The sequence below is a fragment of the Oryctolagus cuniculus genome, chromosome 17 (assembly GCF_051225735.1).
Source record: "Oryctolagus cuniculus isolate XC-2025 breed Fujian yellow rabbit chromosome 17, ASM5122573v1, whole genome shotgun sequence".
NCBI classification, from domain to species: Eukaryota; Metazoa; Chordata; class Mammalia; order Lagomorpha; family Leporidae; genus Oryctolagus; species Oryctolagus cuniculus.
The window spans coordinates 54490972-54508075 of record NC_142883.1 but is presented as its reverse complement, the minus strand read 5'-3'; the positions used below and the strand labels follow the sequence as shown (position 1 = coordinate 54508075).

Below are 17104 nucleotides of genomic sequence, written 5' to 3'. Positions count from 1 at the left end.
AGGCAGAGGCCCAGGAGCCGGGAACACAACCCTGGTCTCCCACGTGGGTGCCAAGAGGTTGAGCCATCCCCAGGATCTCTCAGGGTATTCATTAGCAAGAAGCTGGAACAGAAGGAGAGCCAGAACTCAAGCCCAAGCATGCCCGATACGGGATGCAGGCGTCCCAAGCAGCATCAACCATTGTGCCAAACACCCACCCTTAAACTGATCTTTTAATTCCATTTTCCACAAACTTTTTGAAGTACCCTCATAACAATGCCAAAACAGTTATTCTTGTTTCTATCTTTCCTGTAAATTTCGTCACCATGAGAGTATCACTCTGCAACTTGCTCCTTTGATTTAGCACTGTGTTTTGTAGAGCTATCTGTGGTAGACATAGACCTGAATCCAACTGCTTCCTGAACCACTAGAGCCTGTCTCCATCGCAGCTCACATGATCCTTCCCCTATTAATGGACAGCTAGGTTGCTTCCAAGTTTGTTTCGCTAACGTGATGTTGTAATACATTCTTCACTTGGTGCTGCCTGCTCTCAATTCCCCACCCCCTACCCCCTCTCAAAATAGTCAGCTTGCCTCCACCCCTATCCATGATCCTGATGCAATGACCCCTCAGGCCCGCACAGAGGAGCTGGAGGAAGAAATTGAAGCAGAACACACTCTCAGAGCCAAGATCGAGAAGCAGCGCTCAGACCTGGCCAGGGAGCTGGAGGAGATCAGCGAGCGGCTGGAAGAAGCCAGCGGGGCCACGTCAGCCCAGATCGAGATGAACAAGAAGCGCGAGGCCGAGTTCCAGAAACTGCGCAGGGACCTGGAGGAGGCCACCCTGCAGCACGAAGCCACGGCGGCCACGCTGCGGAAGAAGCACGCAGACAGCGTGGCCGAGCTCGGGGAGCAGATTGACAACCTGCAGCGGGTCAAGCAGAAGCTGGAGAAGGAGAAGAGCGAGCTGAAGATGGAGATTGATGACCTGGCCAGCAACATCGAGACCGTCTCCAAGTCCAAGGTACGCAAGCAGCCCTTCTGCTGTTGGCTAATGTGAGGCAGCCGATATCCCATGCCCTGGGAGCAAATGTATGTGATGCCCCCAAACCCACTGCACAGTCTCAACTGAAGCCCTCTTCCCCACTGCTGCCTGCTCCCAAGTCTCACATGCATTCAAATCCTAATGTAAGCAAATACCTTACACTGGGGAATTCCTAAGCAACAGAAGTTTACTGTTGACAGTTCTGGAGGCTGGCAAGTTCAAGACAGAGATGCCAGCAGAGTACAGCTCTGGTGAGGGCTTGCTCGCCGCTTCAGCGAGGGAGGCTACATCCTCACATGGCAGAAGGGATGGATAAGTCCCTCTGCCCTCTTTTATAGGGCATTCCTCCCATCCAAGAGCACTCCACCTCCATGAGCAAATCACTCTCCAGAAGGCCCCACCTCCCAGCACCACTGCCCTGGAGATCAATTTTGCCATTTGTGACACTGGGAGCACACAAACATTCAGACCACAGTTCCATTCAAGCTGCTGCCACACAAGGTTGCACCATCCTTCCCGAGTTTCTTACTGGAACTTCCAGGCTGTCAGGCATCAGAGGGTGTGAGGGAACAGGCATTTGGCCCAGTTCACGAAATGCTCACAAAACCACATCACAGTGCCAGGCACTGGGTTGGGTTCCTGGCTTTGCTCCTGACTCCAGCTTCTTACCACACATGTGGGAAACCTGGACTGAGTTCTTGGATCTCAGCTCTGGCCCAGCCCAGCCCTGGCCATTGTGGACATTTGGGGAATGAACCAACCAGCATATCAGAGCTCTCCATCTGTCTTGCTCTGTCTCTCTGTCTCTGTCTCCTTGCCTCTCAAAAACTTGGCAACCAAAAGCTGATGCTCCAGGCTATTGGTGATTAAGCAGTGATCACAAATAAAAATAAAGCATATAGTTTCATATCTTAAATTATTGTTTTTAAACCAATCTTTATATACTTTGTATTTTTCATTTTATCCAACAAGAAGCTAAAGTATCAAACTATCCAATTCAATGCTGGACACCAGGAACCCATTTTTGCCATTCATGTGGACTTTTTTTTTTTTTTTAAGAGTAATGTGGAAAGAATGTGCCGATCTGTGGAAGACCAGTTTAATGAAATCAAAGCCAAGGATGACCAGCAGACCCAGTTAATCCATGACCTGAACATGCAGAAGGCAAGACTGCAGACTCAGAATGGTGAGACCAGCAAGGTTCTGGGGTCCCAAGGGCCAGAGGGGAAGGTGGTCAGCCATGCTGATGTGCTTCTCTTTGGTAGGGGAGCTGAACCACCAAGTGGAAGAGAAGGAATCTCTGATTTCACAGCTAACCAAAGGCAAGCAGGCTCTCAGCCAGCAGCTGGAGGAGGTGAAGAGGCAGCTGGAAGAAGAAACCAAGGTAAGGATGCTGCTTCATAGAATAGCAGAGTCAGTGGGACCCGGGGAGCCAGACCATATGACCGCCTCACCCATGAAGCTTGTTGGAAGCCCAATGTCATCAGGAAGTCTTTCGCTTTTCCTCTCTGCCTAGGAGCAAGGCAGGAACCTGCTCTTAAAGGTTAAAAGATCTTGGCATTGGATCTCCTTCCTCGGGACCAGAAAACTCTGCCAAGATGCTCCATGCTCCAGCTCCTCTGGCTCCCAGAGGAGCTGCCATCTCCATCCCATCACAGTACTCACTAGACTATCTCTGCCCAGAAATTCATCCTGGCCACTCAGAAGTCCCTCCTCTTCCTTCTCCATCAGCCTTTGTCACCTGCTGTAGCGCTCACTTTCCAGCTCTCCAAAACGATTGCGTGCTGAGGGCACCCTTGGAACATCCACACACATAAGAACACCATGAAGTTCTTGACTTCACTCTCCGGTTATTTGTGTTTGTAATACTCATCTCCCCATTAACCTGTGAACTCCTGGAGGGCAAAAAATAATTTTTCTGCACTCCGCACACAGTAGGAACCATCAGCAGGATGGTGCACACAGTGGGTGCCTACTACATGCTGCTGATGCGTATTCAAGCATTAGAGTAGGAATCGAGGAGTTGGTGAAGCTGCATACATTGAATTGAGGTGGCTGCGCACTGGCTGAGACTTACAGGGGCACTTTTTGGAATTTCGCCAAGCTCCATCTTTCTCTTCTGAATGAGGAGAGAGAAGGTCCACCGTGGGAACAGGGCTGTCCTTTGGCCAGGATACAGTGGCTGATAGGTTTTCCGTCCTGGGCAAAGTTCTATTATTTATTTGCCTTATTCAAAGGACGTCAATATATGAATTGCTACACGGAGTCAACAGAACTCTTTCATTGATGGTGTGACCACTATAGCTGTAGCTGAACTGTTCCCCTCTCCTGCTGGGAGTGAACAAGTGACAGAGGTCTCTGGCTGTGTCCTCCTCTGCTTGAGAAGAGGCCAAGCTGTCACTACAGCACAGCCCTCACTGGCAGTCCCCGATGTGGGGACACAGCCGATTCCCAACACCAAAACCTACTTTTAGATTTTTCATGGTCACAGCATCACATAACATGACATCAAATAGTGAGAAAATTATTCCCTTTTTAATTCTGTTTCAATCCTTCTGATTATATGCAGGGAAAGCCTTCAATTTGTATAATAGCTCTCCAGTATTTGTTTATATACCTTATTAAGAAATAGAGAGCAGGCCCCAGGCATGGAGCCACAGCAGGCAACGGCTCCTTAGGTAGATGGTGATGATGTCGCTTTATTTCCATTTCATTTACTATGGTTACTTTCTGTTTACAGCAAACATTAATGATTTTCCATTTACTGGAGTATAATAGTTTTTTTAAAATACATATATTTAAATAAAATTAAGAAGTCAACTAAAAGTAGGTGATATGCTGATACGATTGGTGAAGGAGGCATGGGGATGATTCAGGTTGGCAGAAACCCTAACTTGGAACAGAATCAGATGGTTTCACAATTTATCACCATTGTAATCCCCAGGCCAAGAATGCGCTGGCCCATGCCCTGCAGTCCTCTCGCCATGACTGTGACCTACTGCGGGAGCAGTATGAGGAGGAGCAGGAAGCCAAGGCCGAACTGCAGAGGGCGCTGTCCAAGGCCAACAGTGAGGTTGCCCAGTGGAGGACCAAATACGAGACGGACGCCATCCAGCGCACGGAGGAGCTGGAGGAGGCCAAGTATGGGCTCCAAGGTTTACAGCAGGGCAGGTGGCCCCAGCACACAAGCCACAGGGCAGAGACGTTTTCCACTCTTGACTGTCCCTTCCCTCCCAGGACCTCTGTGGCTTCTTAAGCATTCAGATAGTGTCCTCTGCCTTCTCAGGGTATCCCTGTCCTGCCCCTGAGAAACTGCCATTCCACCTGACCCCCAGGTTGGCTCCACGGGGACCTGCTTTGCCACCAAGCACGGTGGGATTCTTTAGGAGAGAGATGGATCCTCTCCACTCATCACATTCTAGACCTTGGTTTTATCAAAGCCCAGTCCCTTCTAGACTGTGCATTTCTCTCCCAATCTCTTTGCTTACCTTCTGAAATATCCCACATTCCAAGAAAAGGAAAATATGGTTCTCTTAGGAAAAAACTGGCCCAGAGGCTCCAGGAGGCAGAGGAAAACACGGAGACAGCCAACTCCAAGTGCGCTTCCTTGGAGAAAACAAAGCAGAGACTTCAGGGAGAGGTGGACGACCTGATGCTGGATTTGGAGCGAGCCAACACAGCCTGTGGCACCCTGGACAAGAAGCAGAGGAACTTCGACAAGGTGCTTGCCCAACTGCTTAAGGGTAGCAGTGCTCAGAGCCACAGCCTTTCGCACCTGGACACGCAAGGGATGCACATTCAAGGAGGCCCCCAGCCATAGCACTGATGTCCAGTTCAGGGATTTTGGAGTGTCTCTACTTTTTTGACAATCTCTCACAACATAATTTTATTTTTAGTTAACACTAACTAGAAGTATATTGAGATTGCTATACAGATTGAGAATCCCTAATCTGAACATCTGAAATCAGTCCAAAGAGTCCAAAGCACAAAACTTTTGGAACATCAGCGCATCGGCACTAGTGGGAAGTTTCATGCTTGACCTCATGTAACAGTGTAAATACAGGTGCACTCAAAATACTGTGTCAGAGTACCTTCAGGCTACATGTATGAGGTATACATGAGATACAAATGAATTTAGTGTTTAGACTTGGAACCCATACCCAAGATATTTCAGTAGGTATACGAAAATATTCCAAAACAACAAAAAATCTGAAAGCCAAAACACTTTTGGTCTCAAGAATTTCAGATAAGGGACACTCCACTTGTATTTCTAAGAGTCCAGCACAGTGGGCCAGTGTTGTGATGCAGTGGGTTAAGCCACAGCTTGCGACACTGGCATCCCTTGTTGAGTGCCAGTTTGAGATCTGGCTGCTCTGTTTATGATCCAGTTTCCTGATAATGCATCTGGGAAGGCAACAGAGGATGGCCCAAGGGCTTGGGTCCCTGCCACCCACATGGGACAGTTCCTGGCCCCTGGCTTTGGCTGGCCCAGACTTGGCTGTTAAGTCTATCTTTGTCTTTTACTCTCTCTCTCTCTCTCTCCCTCTCTCCAACCACCCCCTTGCCTTTCAAATACATAAACAAATCTTTTTCAAAAACAAAACAAAACAAAAAAGAGTCTGGCAGATCCCCTGCAGGGACATCAGAGCTTGGAGCCCTGATCTAGGATGGGGCCCGCCCTCTCCTCTCCCTCCAGGCCCTGAGGACAGAAGGGGGAATCTTGGCTTTGGGGGGCCCTCTCCCGCCCTCCCCAGCCCCGGCCTGCTTCTCACACATCCCTTGATCGTCTGCTAGGTCCTGGCAGAGTGGAAGCAGAAGCTGGATGAGAGTCAGGCTGAGTTGGAAGCTGCTCAGAAAGAGTCCAGGGCCCTGAGTACTGAGATCTTCAAGATGAGGAACGCTTACGAGGAGGTGGTGGAGCAGCTGGAGACGCTGCGTCGGGAGAACAAAAATCTGCAAGGTGAGCTTGTTCCGCACCCAGGGGTGCACAGTTTCCCCTCCACCTCTGCCAGCCCCTCCCCATCTAACCACGGCCATCTCCAAACACCTTTTCTTTTGTTCTTTTTATTTTTTTTTTAAAGATTCATTTGTTGACTTGAAAGGCAGAGTTACGGAGAAAGAGAGGGAGAAATGAGACAGAGAGATCTTCCATCTTCTGGTTCACTCCCCAAATAGCCACAATGGCAAGGCCCAAGCCAGGAGCCAGGAGCTTCTTTCAGGTCTCCCACGCGGGTGCAGGGGCCTCAGCACTTGGGCCACCTTCTACTGCTTTCCAGGCCATCAGCAGGGAGCTGGATTGGGAGTGAAGCAGCCAGGACTGAACCAGCGCCCATATGGGATGCGGGCATCACAGGTGGCAGTGTAACCTGCTACACCACAGTGCCAGCCCCCAGATGCCTTTTCTTTTCCATGGCCTTACAAAATCCTCACCCACCATCCCTCACATTTCCTCAGTTTTCCCGAAGGCCCAAACCCATTTTTTAAGAATTTATTCATGAGACAGCTCTCATGTACTGGTTCACTCCCCCAAACGCCAAGGCTGGGCTGGGCCAGAGCTGAGAGTCAGGAACTCAACCCAGGTCTCCCACATGAGTGGCAGGAGCCCAATCACTCGAGCCATCCCTGCTGCCTCCCAGGGTCTGCCACTGCTGGAAGCTGGAGCCAGGAGGCAGAGCTGGGAATCCAACACAAAGAGTGTAATATGGCTTTGCAGGCATCTTAACCACTGGGCTGAATTCCCGTTTTCCCATGCCATCTTAATGTAAGTCATAGCAGCAGCCACGTCTCAATTTTGATAACTGAAGACACGATGGGTTGCTAAGCTCACTGCTCTGTTGGAGAACAAGACGTTCTATGAGTGACTTTGTATCCTTGTGCATGACACCAAATCCTTTAGGACACCGGTCTCTGGGCCTACAAAACTGTCAGACTGGACTGGACATTTCTAAAGCCTCTTCTGCTCTGCGCATTGTCCTCACAGTGTTTTCCCCCTGGTCCTCTGTGACTGTTTGGTCCACTCAGTGAAGCTGTAAGATTCTGAAGTCTTCTTTGCTTGTCACTCAGCACATCTGGGTCTCGCCCACACCTCCTGTGAATAGCTTCCCGGTGTTCGCCCCTATAGAAATGTCACGAATGACTTGCCAACCCCCCGATTGCCTGACAAATGCCTAAGCTGTCAACCAGCGCCTGCAGAAACAACCTAACTCAAGCCTGTCCTTTGCAGAAGAGATTGCCGACCTAACCGAGCAGATGGCAGAAACTGGCAAGAACCTTCAGGAAGTGGAAAAGACCAAGAAGCAGGTGGAGCAAGAAAAATCAGATCTGCAGGCTGCCCTGGAAGAGGCGGAGGCAAGTGGCTGGGATGAGACACTCGGGAGCTCGGGAGGGCAGGAAACTGAAAGAGGCAGCCCTTGACCACCCTGTGGCCCTTCCAGGAGGCACCGAGTCTCCACTGGGAAGACCGCCCAGGCAGCCCTGGTGGCTGAAACCGCTGTGCTTTGCTGTTACTATCTTGGTGTGCTCAGCACCTGGCCTGCTTCGAAAGTAACTAAATGTGTTTTCCCACTGGGAAGCAAAAAAAAAAAAAAAAAAAACAACAATCACCTACAGGTCCTGAAAGCTGGCCCACTGGCCCAGACCCCTCAGAGATCCTTCTATCAGAGTCTCATGTGGTCATCTTGGGCTCTTGGGACTCCTGTATGGGCAGGCAGGGACTTCAAAAGTTTTTGCACCAAAACAAACGTGTCTTTGAATTCCACGTTCCACGGACTTCTTGAAGTAGCCTCGTAGAATCAAAGTAGATCCAGGGTCTCTCTGTGTCATCAACAGTTGTGGTCAGTGCAGGACGCTTGGTTGAGATGCTGAGAGGGAAGTCTGAACCAATGCAGGACAGCTGGAGGCCAATCGCCCCATCCTTGTAGATGGTGGGTTAGCTCCCGATTCCAACAGATAACAACAACCTTTTTACTAATTCGAAAAAAGAGGTTCTGTGTCTCCCAAGACCCAAGATCACTTCTTAGAGACCCAGTTTATCACAACAGGTATGCTATGGGGTGATGTAACAGCCTTCCCAATCACCTGCTTCCCTGTTTATCAGGGTTCCCTGGAACACGAGGAGAGCAAGATCCTCCGCGTGCAGTTAGAGCTGAACCAGGTAAAATCCGAGCTGGACCGCAAGCTCACGGAAAAGGACGAAGAGATGGAGCAGCTGAAACGCAACAGCCAGCGGGCAGCCGAGGCCCTGCAGAGCGTGCTGGACGCGGAAATCCGGAGCCGCAATGACGCCCTGCGGCTCAAGAAGAAGATGGAGGGGGATCTCAACGAGATGGAGATCCAGCTGGGCCACGCCAGCCGCCAGGTGGCGGAGACGCAGAAACACCTGCGCACCGTCCAGGGCCAGCTCAAGGTGAGGCCTGCGCCGAGCCCGAGCCCGAGCCCGAGCCCGAGCCCGCCCTGCGGCTCTGGCCTCACTCCAGGTTCCCCTGCCAGGATTCCCAGCTGCACCTGGACGACGCCCTGAGGAGCAACGAGGACCTCAAGGAGCAGCTGGCCATGGTGGAGCGCAGGAACGGCCTCCTGCAGGAGGAACTGGAGGAGATGAAGGTGGCCCTGGAGCAGACGGAGCGGACCCGCAGGCTGTCGGAGCAGGAGCTGCTGGACGCCAGCGACCGCGTGCAGCTCCTGCACTCGCAGGTGCGCCCGCCCACCCCGACCCCACTCTGGGGCCCTGCGCTGGAGGGAAGCCCGCCGTGCCTCCCAGATGCTGCGCAGAACCAAGTCTCCTTAAGCTTGCTCCTGGGAGTAACCGGCTCCTGACAGACGTCTGAGCTTTCTTCAATCCAAATAGAAAGACAGCCCCCCCCCCCCCCCCGTTTGTTGTGGGGAAGTCAGAAAGGCTTGTTGCATAGAGCACGCCGGGAAGGCTCCCCTTGTCTGAAAAGCCGGGAGCAGAGTGTGGCAGGTTTTGGTTTCTTCAGATTTTAGAATTTATGTAATGAAATATCTTGCTCTGAACACAAAATCCAGGTATGTCACATACATCCTACACAAGTGGTCTAAAGGCCATTTTAGACAGTCTCTTTAATGCCTCTGAGTTTTGACTGCAACCTTCACATGAGGTCAAGGGTAGGATTTTTCCACTTGAGCCGCCATGTTGGTGCTCAGAAAGTGTCAGATTTGGGGGTTTTTTAGATTTTGGATATTTGGATTAGAGATGATCAATCTGTATCATATAAACTAAAATCTTACAATGTTAGGATTTTCTTTCAAAATAACTTACTATTTTTAATGGAAGTTTTTAAAAAGTCCCTTTTTGCAATAATATAAAAGACAAATAAAATGCCCAAGACAAAAAAAAAAAAAAAAACTGTAGCATTGGCATTTTGGGTTGTGAATTGCAGGAATATCATTCTATTTTGTAAAAATGGGATCAGTGTTTTACATTTTCATTGGCCAGTGTTCATGAACACACTTGTACTCCAACCTCTTTGAATAGTCTTCTATGATACAGTTTATAAGGACTGAAATTCAGGCTATTATAATTGTGTATTGAGGCATTTTACTTAACCAGTCCTCCATGCCTGGTTAGTTTAGACTCCCCCCAGCCTGCAAAAAAATGTTTTAATGTTAGAGAAGCTATTGTGATAAGCTTCCTCTTAACTTTCCACATAATCTGTGATGACTATTGCATTAATATTTCTACAAGTAAATAAATTCCTAGTTATAAAATATCAGTGTCAAAGCAGCAAATACATTTAAGATATATTATAAATTATCTTTAGCAAGACTGTCCCAAGGTTCATTCCAATTAGGAAAACATGTGAGAGCTCTTTTCTATAAATTCCCCCAAAACCTTAGGTATTATTTTTTAAAGCCTCACCAGTTTTATTCTTGGAATACACCTCATTGGGACTTTTAAATTTTTTATATTACAAATGAAGTAGAACATTTAATCATTTTCTTGGCCATTTGTATTTCTTCTGATGAGTTTTACCTATTCTTTTGGACCTTTTTTTTTATTATAAACTGTTGTATTATTTCTACACAGACACTTCAAAAAGTTTGAGGAAAATGGAATTAAAAGATGAATTTATTTTGGTGCAGGAACTTTTAAAATCCATGCATACCAGCGACCTTCAAAGAATTCATGGAAAATGTGTATTCTGAAAATACTTCATGGCTTTCAAAACTTGTTTTTGAATCAAAATAAGTTTTTAATTCCATTTTTCCATGAATCTTTTGAAATACCCTAGTATGTTAAGAAAGTGAATATTTTTCTCTGTAATAAACATTGTAAATATTTCTAGCTTGTCCTCAGCCTTACAATTCAACTTCTATTTTGACTTGTAGAATTATTTATCATTTTAGATAGGTATTTCTATCAGGCATTTCTTTAACTGAATACTCTATCCATCCTCAAATATCTGAAATTCTACCCTTATCATTCACGGGGTTCTTTGATGTACAGTTCTTGGGTCTGGTTCAGGACTTCCTGTTTGCTGAAGAATGCCACAGTACCTAACATGTCACCCACGTGGACTAGAAGAACCAAAACAGGATCGTGATTCGGTTCCGTCCCCCTTCCCATTATTCGAAGTGCCCTGACTGACTACACCCCTGACATTTAATTGTTCCCATAGAACACCAGCCTGATAAACACCAAGAGAAAACTGGAGGCTGACTTGGCTCAGTGCCAGGCCGAGGTGGAGAACTCTCTCCAGGAGTCCAGGAACGCAGAGGAGAAAGCCAAGAAGGCCATCACGGATGTAAGCGCTCTCCTTGCTTTTTAGAGATGCTGCTTGGAGATTATCCACGAGGGCTTCTGAGCCAGGGCACCGCAGGAAGCTCTGGTGTCCTTATGGCTGTCATGGGAGGGGGTTAGTCACTCTGAGGCAAGGAGGGAAGCGATGATGGGCCCAGGTCAGGAAGGGCAGCTCAACTTGCCCGGGACCCTCCTTAACCACCTCGTTCCTCAGCTCCTGGTGGGGATGGGAGGGTGGCCCAGTGACATGTCTGTGACCTTAACCAGGCGGCCATGATGGCGGAGGAGCTGAAGAAGGAGCAGGACACCAGCGCCCACCTGGAGCGCATGAAGAAGAACCTGGAGCAGACGGTCAAGGACCTGCAGCACCGCCTGGACGAGGCAGAGCAGCTGGCGCTCAAGGGCGGCAAGAAGCAGATCCAGAAGCTGGAGAACCGGGTATGTGGTCAGAGAGGCTTCCCGTGGGGCAGCGCCGTTCAGTTCAGCAGCCTCGGCAGAACCACGGTCTAAAACCGTGAACTGGGGCAGGGCTGTCGACTGAGCAGACTGCAAATTTCACTCGGAGACTATTTACAAGACCAAGTTCCCCAGCTGATTCTCTTCCACCTGCCCTTACGTCCCCACACTCCCAAGTCCAAGGTGATTTGCTGGTGCCCCAGTAACTGTGGTATAAGAATGTGTTTTAATGTTCATCTTCTGTTTTCTATGTGGATTCATGTTTCCACACATAAATGGGAAAAAAAAATTGTACAACCATAAAATTACCCGTTTGGGTATAATGTACATTTTAGACTATGCTTAATTTGATAAGGACTGCCCCATCCTACTTAGACTCTGTAGACTCCTTTTGTCTCCCACTCTTGGGTCTCCATCTCTTCCCAGCTTTCCTAATCTCTAAACACGGCCTGTGGTTCTTGGCACATTGCTCCCTCCGTCCCCACCGCAAGGTGACAGGTCTTCCTCCAGAGATGTTGAATCTTCCTGCATGCTAAAGTCCCGCGTTTTCTTGAACAGAGAGCATATCTTGTTGCTTTTTTGTTCAGTTTCTCTGCTGATTGTTCCCTTGGGTTCCTGTAGCCCTTGGCTTTTCCCTTTAGACCTGTGATGGTTTGTTTCAAACATGTTGGAAGCAGGCAGCACCAGCAGTTGATATCTTGGAGAACGGCTGGGCTGTACAGAGGTTACTAGAATACCTCTGTTGTCCTGGAGGGAGAGGAAATGAAAGAGCAGGAGGGAAGGAGGAGGAGGAGGAGGAGGAGGAGGAGGAAAAAAGAAGGAAATAACTCTTCCCAGCAGGACAGCTCCCAGACTCCGTGGGGTGGCAGCACGAGGCCCACCCTCTCTTTAATTGTGAAAGGGTTTTGTTTGTTTGTTTGTGACACAAAACAAGGCCAAAGACATATGAACAATAACAGTAAACACCAAGGAAGTTAGACTTCCTCCCAAAATTCTTTAAATGGTGATTTTCAGTCATTTCCACTCCTATTCCATCAAAGTGAGTTTCAGCCTGCCTGTCCTCAGAGACCCCGCCCATGGGGGAGGGGTTAGGGCCACCTTCTGGGAAACTTTGCATCCTGGGTGGGCAGGGAGCCTTCAGGCCCCCCTCGCCCTGACATGAACCCCCCAAATGCCTGGTTTTCAAGATCCCACAAACCTTATACAGTACTCCCAGGAAAACAAGGAGAGACCCTGATGGAAGAGTTCCCAGGCCCATGAGGTGGGGCATGGGGGTCTTTTTGGAATGGTGTGTGCAGTAAACCTCTCCTACTAGAAGCTCTGGGGGCCATCTATTACATTTCCAAGCCCAGAGTCACCCCCTCTGTGGTCGCTGGGCATAGGGCACAGGGCTGGCCCCTACATACCTCCCCCACCTGGATCTCTCTGGATTGCGGAGCTGGGGCCACAGTCAGTGACCTGCACGCTCAGGGATTGGCGTCTCCCCTAAAGACTCTGGGAAACACAGACACAACTCTGAAATTCACACCGCCTGTGTAGCACTTGCTCCTCCTCAAAATGCTTCCAGGTACTTTGCCTAATTTTGTCCCATGTTTGTAGCAGGACAATTTCTGTGCAAGGAATTAAACGCCATCCTAAACATACACAAAGACTTCAGAAAGTTCATGGAAAATGCATATTATTAAAAGCTATGCATGGATTTCAATTTTTTTTTTTTTTTGCACCAAAATTAACTTACCGTTGAATCCCACTTTTCCATGAACTGTTTGATTTGCCTTGGCATAGAAAGTCGTGCTCAGGGATGGCTACTGACTTACTTCAGACCTGTCAGCTGGGCCTGGTCTACTCTGTCTGCTCCTGGTCCGGGTCCTCTGCACACCTCCTGCTGCCTGACTTTATCAGGAACTGGGCCACCGTGAGCACTTGTGCAAGGTTCACCTGCAGGGACAAGCTGGGGCTCAAGTCCTGCCGACACTGCCCTTGACAGCCCGCACAGCTGGAGGAAGGCTCGTCTTCCACAAGCTGGACCCAGCAGTTAAGCTCCGTGTACCTGACCCTGCTTCTGCCCGAAGAGGATGCCTTGTTCTAGCACAAGGCTTCTGCCGCGTGGGCTAGCAGTGGCCCTGCAGATAAAATGTGGCTCCTACACCCTAGGCTGAGACACTTCTGCAGACTATAATTCAAGGAAACTGATCTTGAGTTCACTCTACAATGCCTGGCACACAAGTCCACGAGAGAAGCCCCAGGGATCTGCCCTGACTTCTGTGTCTTCTTGTCCCCAAGCAGGTACGGGAGCTGGAAACCGAGCTGGACGCGGAGCAGAAGAGGGGAGCAGAGGCTCTGAAGGGGGCCCACAAGTATGAACGCAAAGTCAAGGAAATGACGTACCAGGTAGAGGTCTCGCCAACAAACCCAGCAGGTGTGGCGTGGGAAAGCCCCAGCTTCCTCCGCTGGGGCGGCGGACCCCTGCCACCGACACTCTGTTTGCAGGCTGAGGAGGACCGCAAGAATTTCCTCAGGCTCCAGGACCTGGTGGACAAGCTGCAGGCCAAGGTCAAGTCCTATAAGAGGCAGGCTGAGGAGGCGGTGAGTATGGGGCACCCCCAGAGTGCTCACAGCTACCTGGGTCAGGGAGCGCCTGGGGTCTAGGGCCTCAGTTTGCATTTGCAAACCATGAACACAGGCTGGTCCCTCCCCTGGTCCCTACTTCTACTACCTTTGCGCCCCACCTGGCCCAGATACCTCCATCCTCTTCATTCTACCCTGACTCTCCCTACTCATCCCAGAGTATGTCACTGAGCCCATCCTGCACTTACCTTGCCGCTCCCTCGCCATCCCTGCCCACCCAACCAACTCTCCCTGCCCTCGCGTCCTGCTCTGGGACATCCCATCCCAATTGGCATCATCCCCCTCACCCCACTCTCCCTGGTCCCCACCACACACTTCTACTCCCACCACCCCACTCCCTCCTGTTGATCTGCCCTTGATCCAATGGGTGAAATGGACAGGGAGGAAATGGAATGGTCTGGAACCCATGTTCCCCGACAGAAACTCTGCAGGGGGCCTGGATCTGAGGGGTGCGAACAGCAGGAAGTCAAGGTGGTGGAAGGGGAGGCTTTCTATTTTATAGAAAAGAGATGTTTGATGCCGTGATTAAAATACTGCCTGAGACACCAGCACCCCATTGGAAGCAGCTGGGTTCAAATTCTAGTGTCAATCTGGATTCTGAATTTCTGCTAGTGTGCACCCTGGGAGGCAGCAGATGTTGGCTTAGGCGCTTGGGCCCCTGCCACCAACATAGGAGACCCAGATGGAGTTCCTGGCTCCTGGCTTAGGCCTGGTCCAGCCCTGGAGGCTGCAGGCATTTGGGAAGTGAACCAGCAGATGAGAGCTCTTCATCTCTCAAATCAAGTAGATAAATAAAAAAATTTTTTAAAAAGACAAATCATCTGGGAAACTCTAGGTTACACAGAATTGAACTGCATGCTTTGTTTCAATGAGCTCTCAGTTTCTGTAGGTATTGTGTTAAGAGGCATTCTAAAGGCTGGTGCCGTGGCTCACTAGGCTAATCCTCCACCTGCGGCACCAGCACCCTGGGTTCTAGTCCCGGTTGGGGCGCTGGATTCTGTCCCGGTTGCTCCTCCTCTAGTCCAGCTCTCTGCTGTGGCCCGGGAGGGCAGTGGAGGATGGCCCAAGTGCTTGGGCCCTGCACCCCAGGGGAGACCAGGAAAAGCACCTGGCTCCTGGCTTCGGATCGGCGCAGCGTGCCAGCCATAGCGGCCATTTAGGGGGTGAACCAACGGAAGGAAGACCTTTCTCTCTGTCTCTCTCTCTCTCTCACTGTCTAACTCTCCTGTCAACAACAACAACAAAAAAGGCATTCTAGAACATAGCATTTCCCACACTCAATGGACTGGGCACCTTCTCACTGTATGCAAAGCCTCTCACAGAACTATTTTTCTAAGGAATAAAATTCGGAGACCCTCTCTGCCCTTGACAAGGGACCGAGCATGTGACTTCTTGGTGGCCCTCTCTCCAGCGTGCCTAGGAGCCTGGTCAGCTGATCAAGAGGCCAACTTAGCCAGGACCCCTTGACTTGTACAATGGCCTAACCTTGGACAGGCAGTACTGGGCAGAGGCACAGGACAAGGGGCCTCGGGCCATTGGTCTCTGACACATTTAGAGACCTTGGGAGAACTCTGGAACTCTTGGATGCCCTGCAAAAAGCTCTGAGGGACAGAGAGCATAGATGAGGGGTACAGGGGAGCATGAAGGGGGGGAGGGGGTTCCAGGAGGGGCCAAGTGATCCCAGACAGCATTCAAGGCCACGTTCTCACACTCAAAACTCAGCCCACCTCCACTCTGCTGCCAGGGAATCCCAGGCCTGCCCTCTCCTGGCCGCCCACCTCCCCAGTTTCTCCGAGTCACGCCAAGGGACCCGAAGCCTCACCCCGCCTCCTCCTTCTATTCAGGAGGAGCAGGCCAACACGCAGCTGTCCAGATGCCGCAGAGTGCAGCACGAGCTGGAGGAGGCGGAGGAGAGGGCCGACATTGCCGAGTCCCAGGTCAACAAGCTCAGGGCCAAGAGCCGAGACGTGGGGGGCCAGGTAAGCGCGGCTCCCTGGGAGGAAGACCCAGGGTAGCCCAGACACTGTGCTGGGAGAGCGTGGAGGGTATGAGCTGAGCGAGAGCCCCGTGGCTATAGGCTCTCGGAGAAGGAGCAGAGAGACATGGGAGGCGCAGACGTGTGACCTCTGCCTCTCCTGTGGCTGTACACGGTGTTCAGGAAATCCCTGCTTTTCAGGGACTTGGTCCTGTCCCCAGCGCCTGGCCTTTGGCTTGTGTGGACACGGCACAAAGGGACACAATACCATCCTTAACGTTTTTCGGAAGTTCCGGACCCTGGGCTGCTGCACTTGAAGGTAACGCCCAGCCCCTCCATCCGTGGCACTCATTTCCTGTGTATGATTTTTTTTCTCTCACAGAAGATGGAAGAATGAGGCCCTCCTGAGCTCATTGCCATGGGACACCTGCAGGAGAGAGGAGGGAACTGTGTGAGAAATAAATCCTCCTAAATGCTGCGAGTCCTGGCTCCGCTGTATTTATTGTCGCGGTCCGTTTCTCTTCGTGGGGTTGATTTTTAGATTCTTGCCTGTTCTATTGTAAACACAAGACGGCATAAGAAAGGGGAAAGTGGAGCCTCCTTGCTCCATAGAAAGGTGAAAATACAAGAGAGAGAAATCACTGGGTAAACATTGGTTACCCCATACCCGTGAGGATAGCCATTACCCAAAAGACAAATGGTAAGATTTGGTGACGACATGGAGAAAAGGGAGCTGCTGTTCACTCTTGGTAGGAATGTAAATGGACACCATCATTAAGGAAGACAGTGTGAACAGACTTGGGAAATTCAAAGGAGAACGACCCCGTAATCCAGCAATCCCACTTCTGAGCATATATCCAAAGGAAATGAAATCACACGTTGAAGAGAGAGCCTCACTCTTAGGTTCATTGCAAACTACTCACAATAGCCAAGTTGGAGAATCAACCTAAATGTCCATCAGTGAGTGAATGGGTAAAGACAATATGGTGTGTAATTATATAGTGGAACGCTATGCAGCCTTAAAAAGCAGAAATCCTGCCATTTGTGACAGCACGGTCACAGCTGGAGGATGCTGTGTTAAGTGAAATAAGCCAGACACACACACATTGACAAACTCACCCGATCTCACTTACACACGCTTGCAGAATTCAACACAGTCAAACTCACAGAAGCAGAGGACAGGCCGGTGGTGGCCAGGGGCTGGAAGTTGGGGGAAGCGTTGATCCTAGAACGCAAACTTCCAGTGATGCAAGATGAGTGAG

General features: G+C 50.1%; 1 protein-coding gene across 3 annotated transcripts in view; it reads left to right on the top strand.

The window, feature by feature from the left end:
* MYH13 (myosin heavy chain 13) overlaps positions 1-16323 on the top strand; it is a 56769-nt gene extending 40446 nt beyond the window's left edge. For 2 of the 3 annotated variants that reach the window (NM_001163066.2, XM_089316640.1), the window contains 15 exon segments: positions 613-1002; positions 2083-2209; positions 2289-2407; positions 3968-4164; positions 4561-4744; positions 5818-5983; positions 7247-7371; positions 8120-8428; positions 8512-8715; positions 10662-10787; positions 11051-11221; positions 13526-13630; positions 13730-13825; positions 15712-15846; positions 16225-16323. In NM_001163066.2, the coding sequence (NP_001156538.1) occupies positions 613-1002; positions 2083-2209; positions 2289-2407; positions 3968-4164; positions 4561-4744; positions 5818-5983; positions 7247-7371; positions 8120-8428; positions 8512-8715; positions 10662-10787; positions 11051-11221; positions 13526-13630; positions 13730-13825; positions 15712-15846; positions 16225-16239 (2469 nt within the window). In that variant the 3' untranslated portion in view covers positions 16240-16323. 3 annotated transcript variants of the gene reach the window in all.
* Positions 16324-17104: the final 781 nt, after the last annotated feature.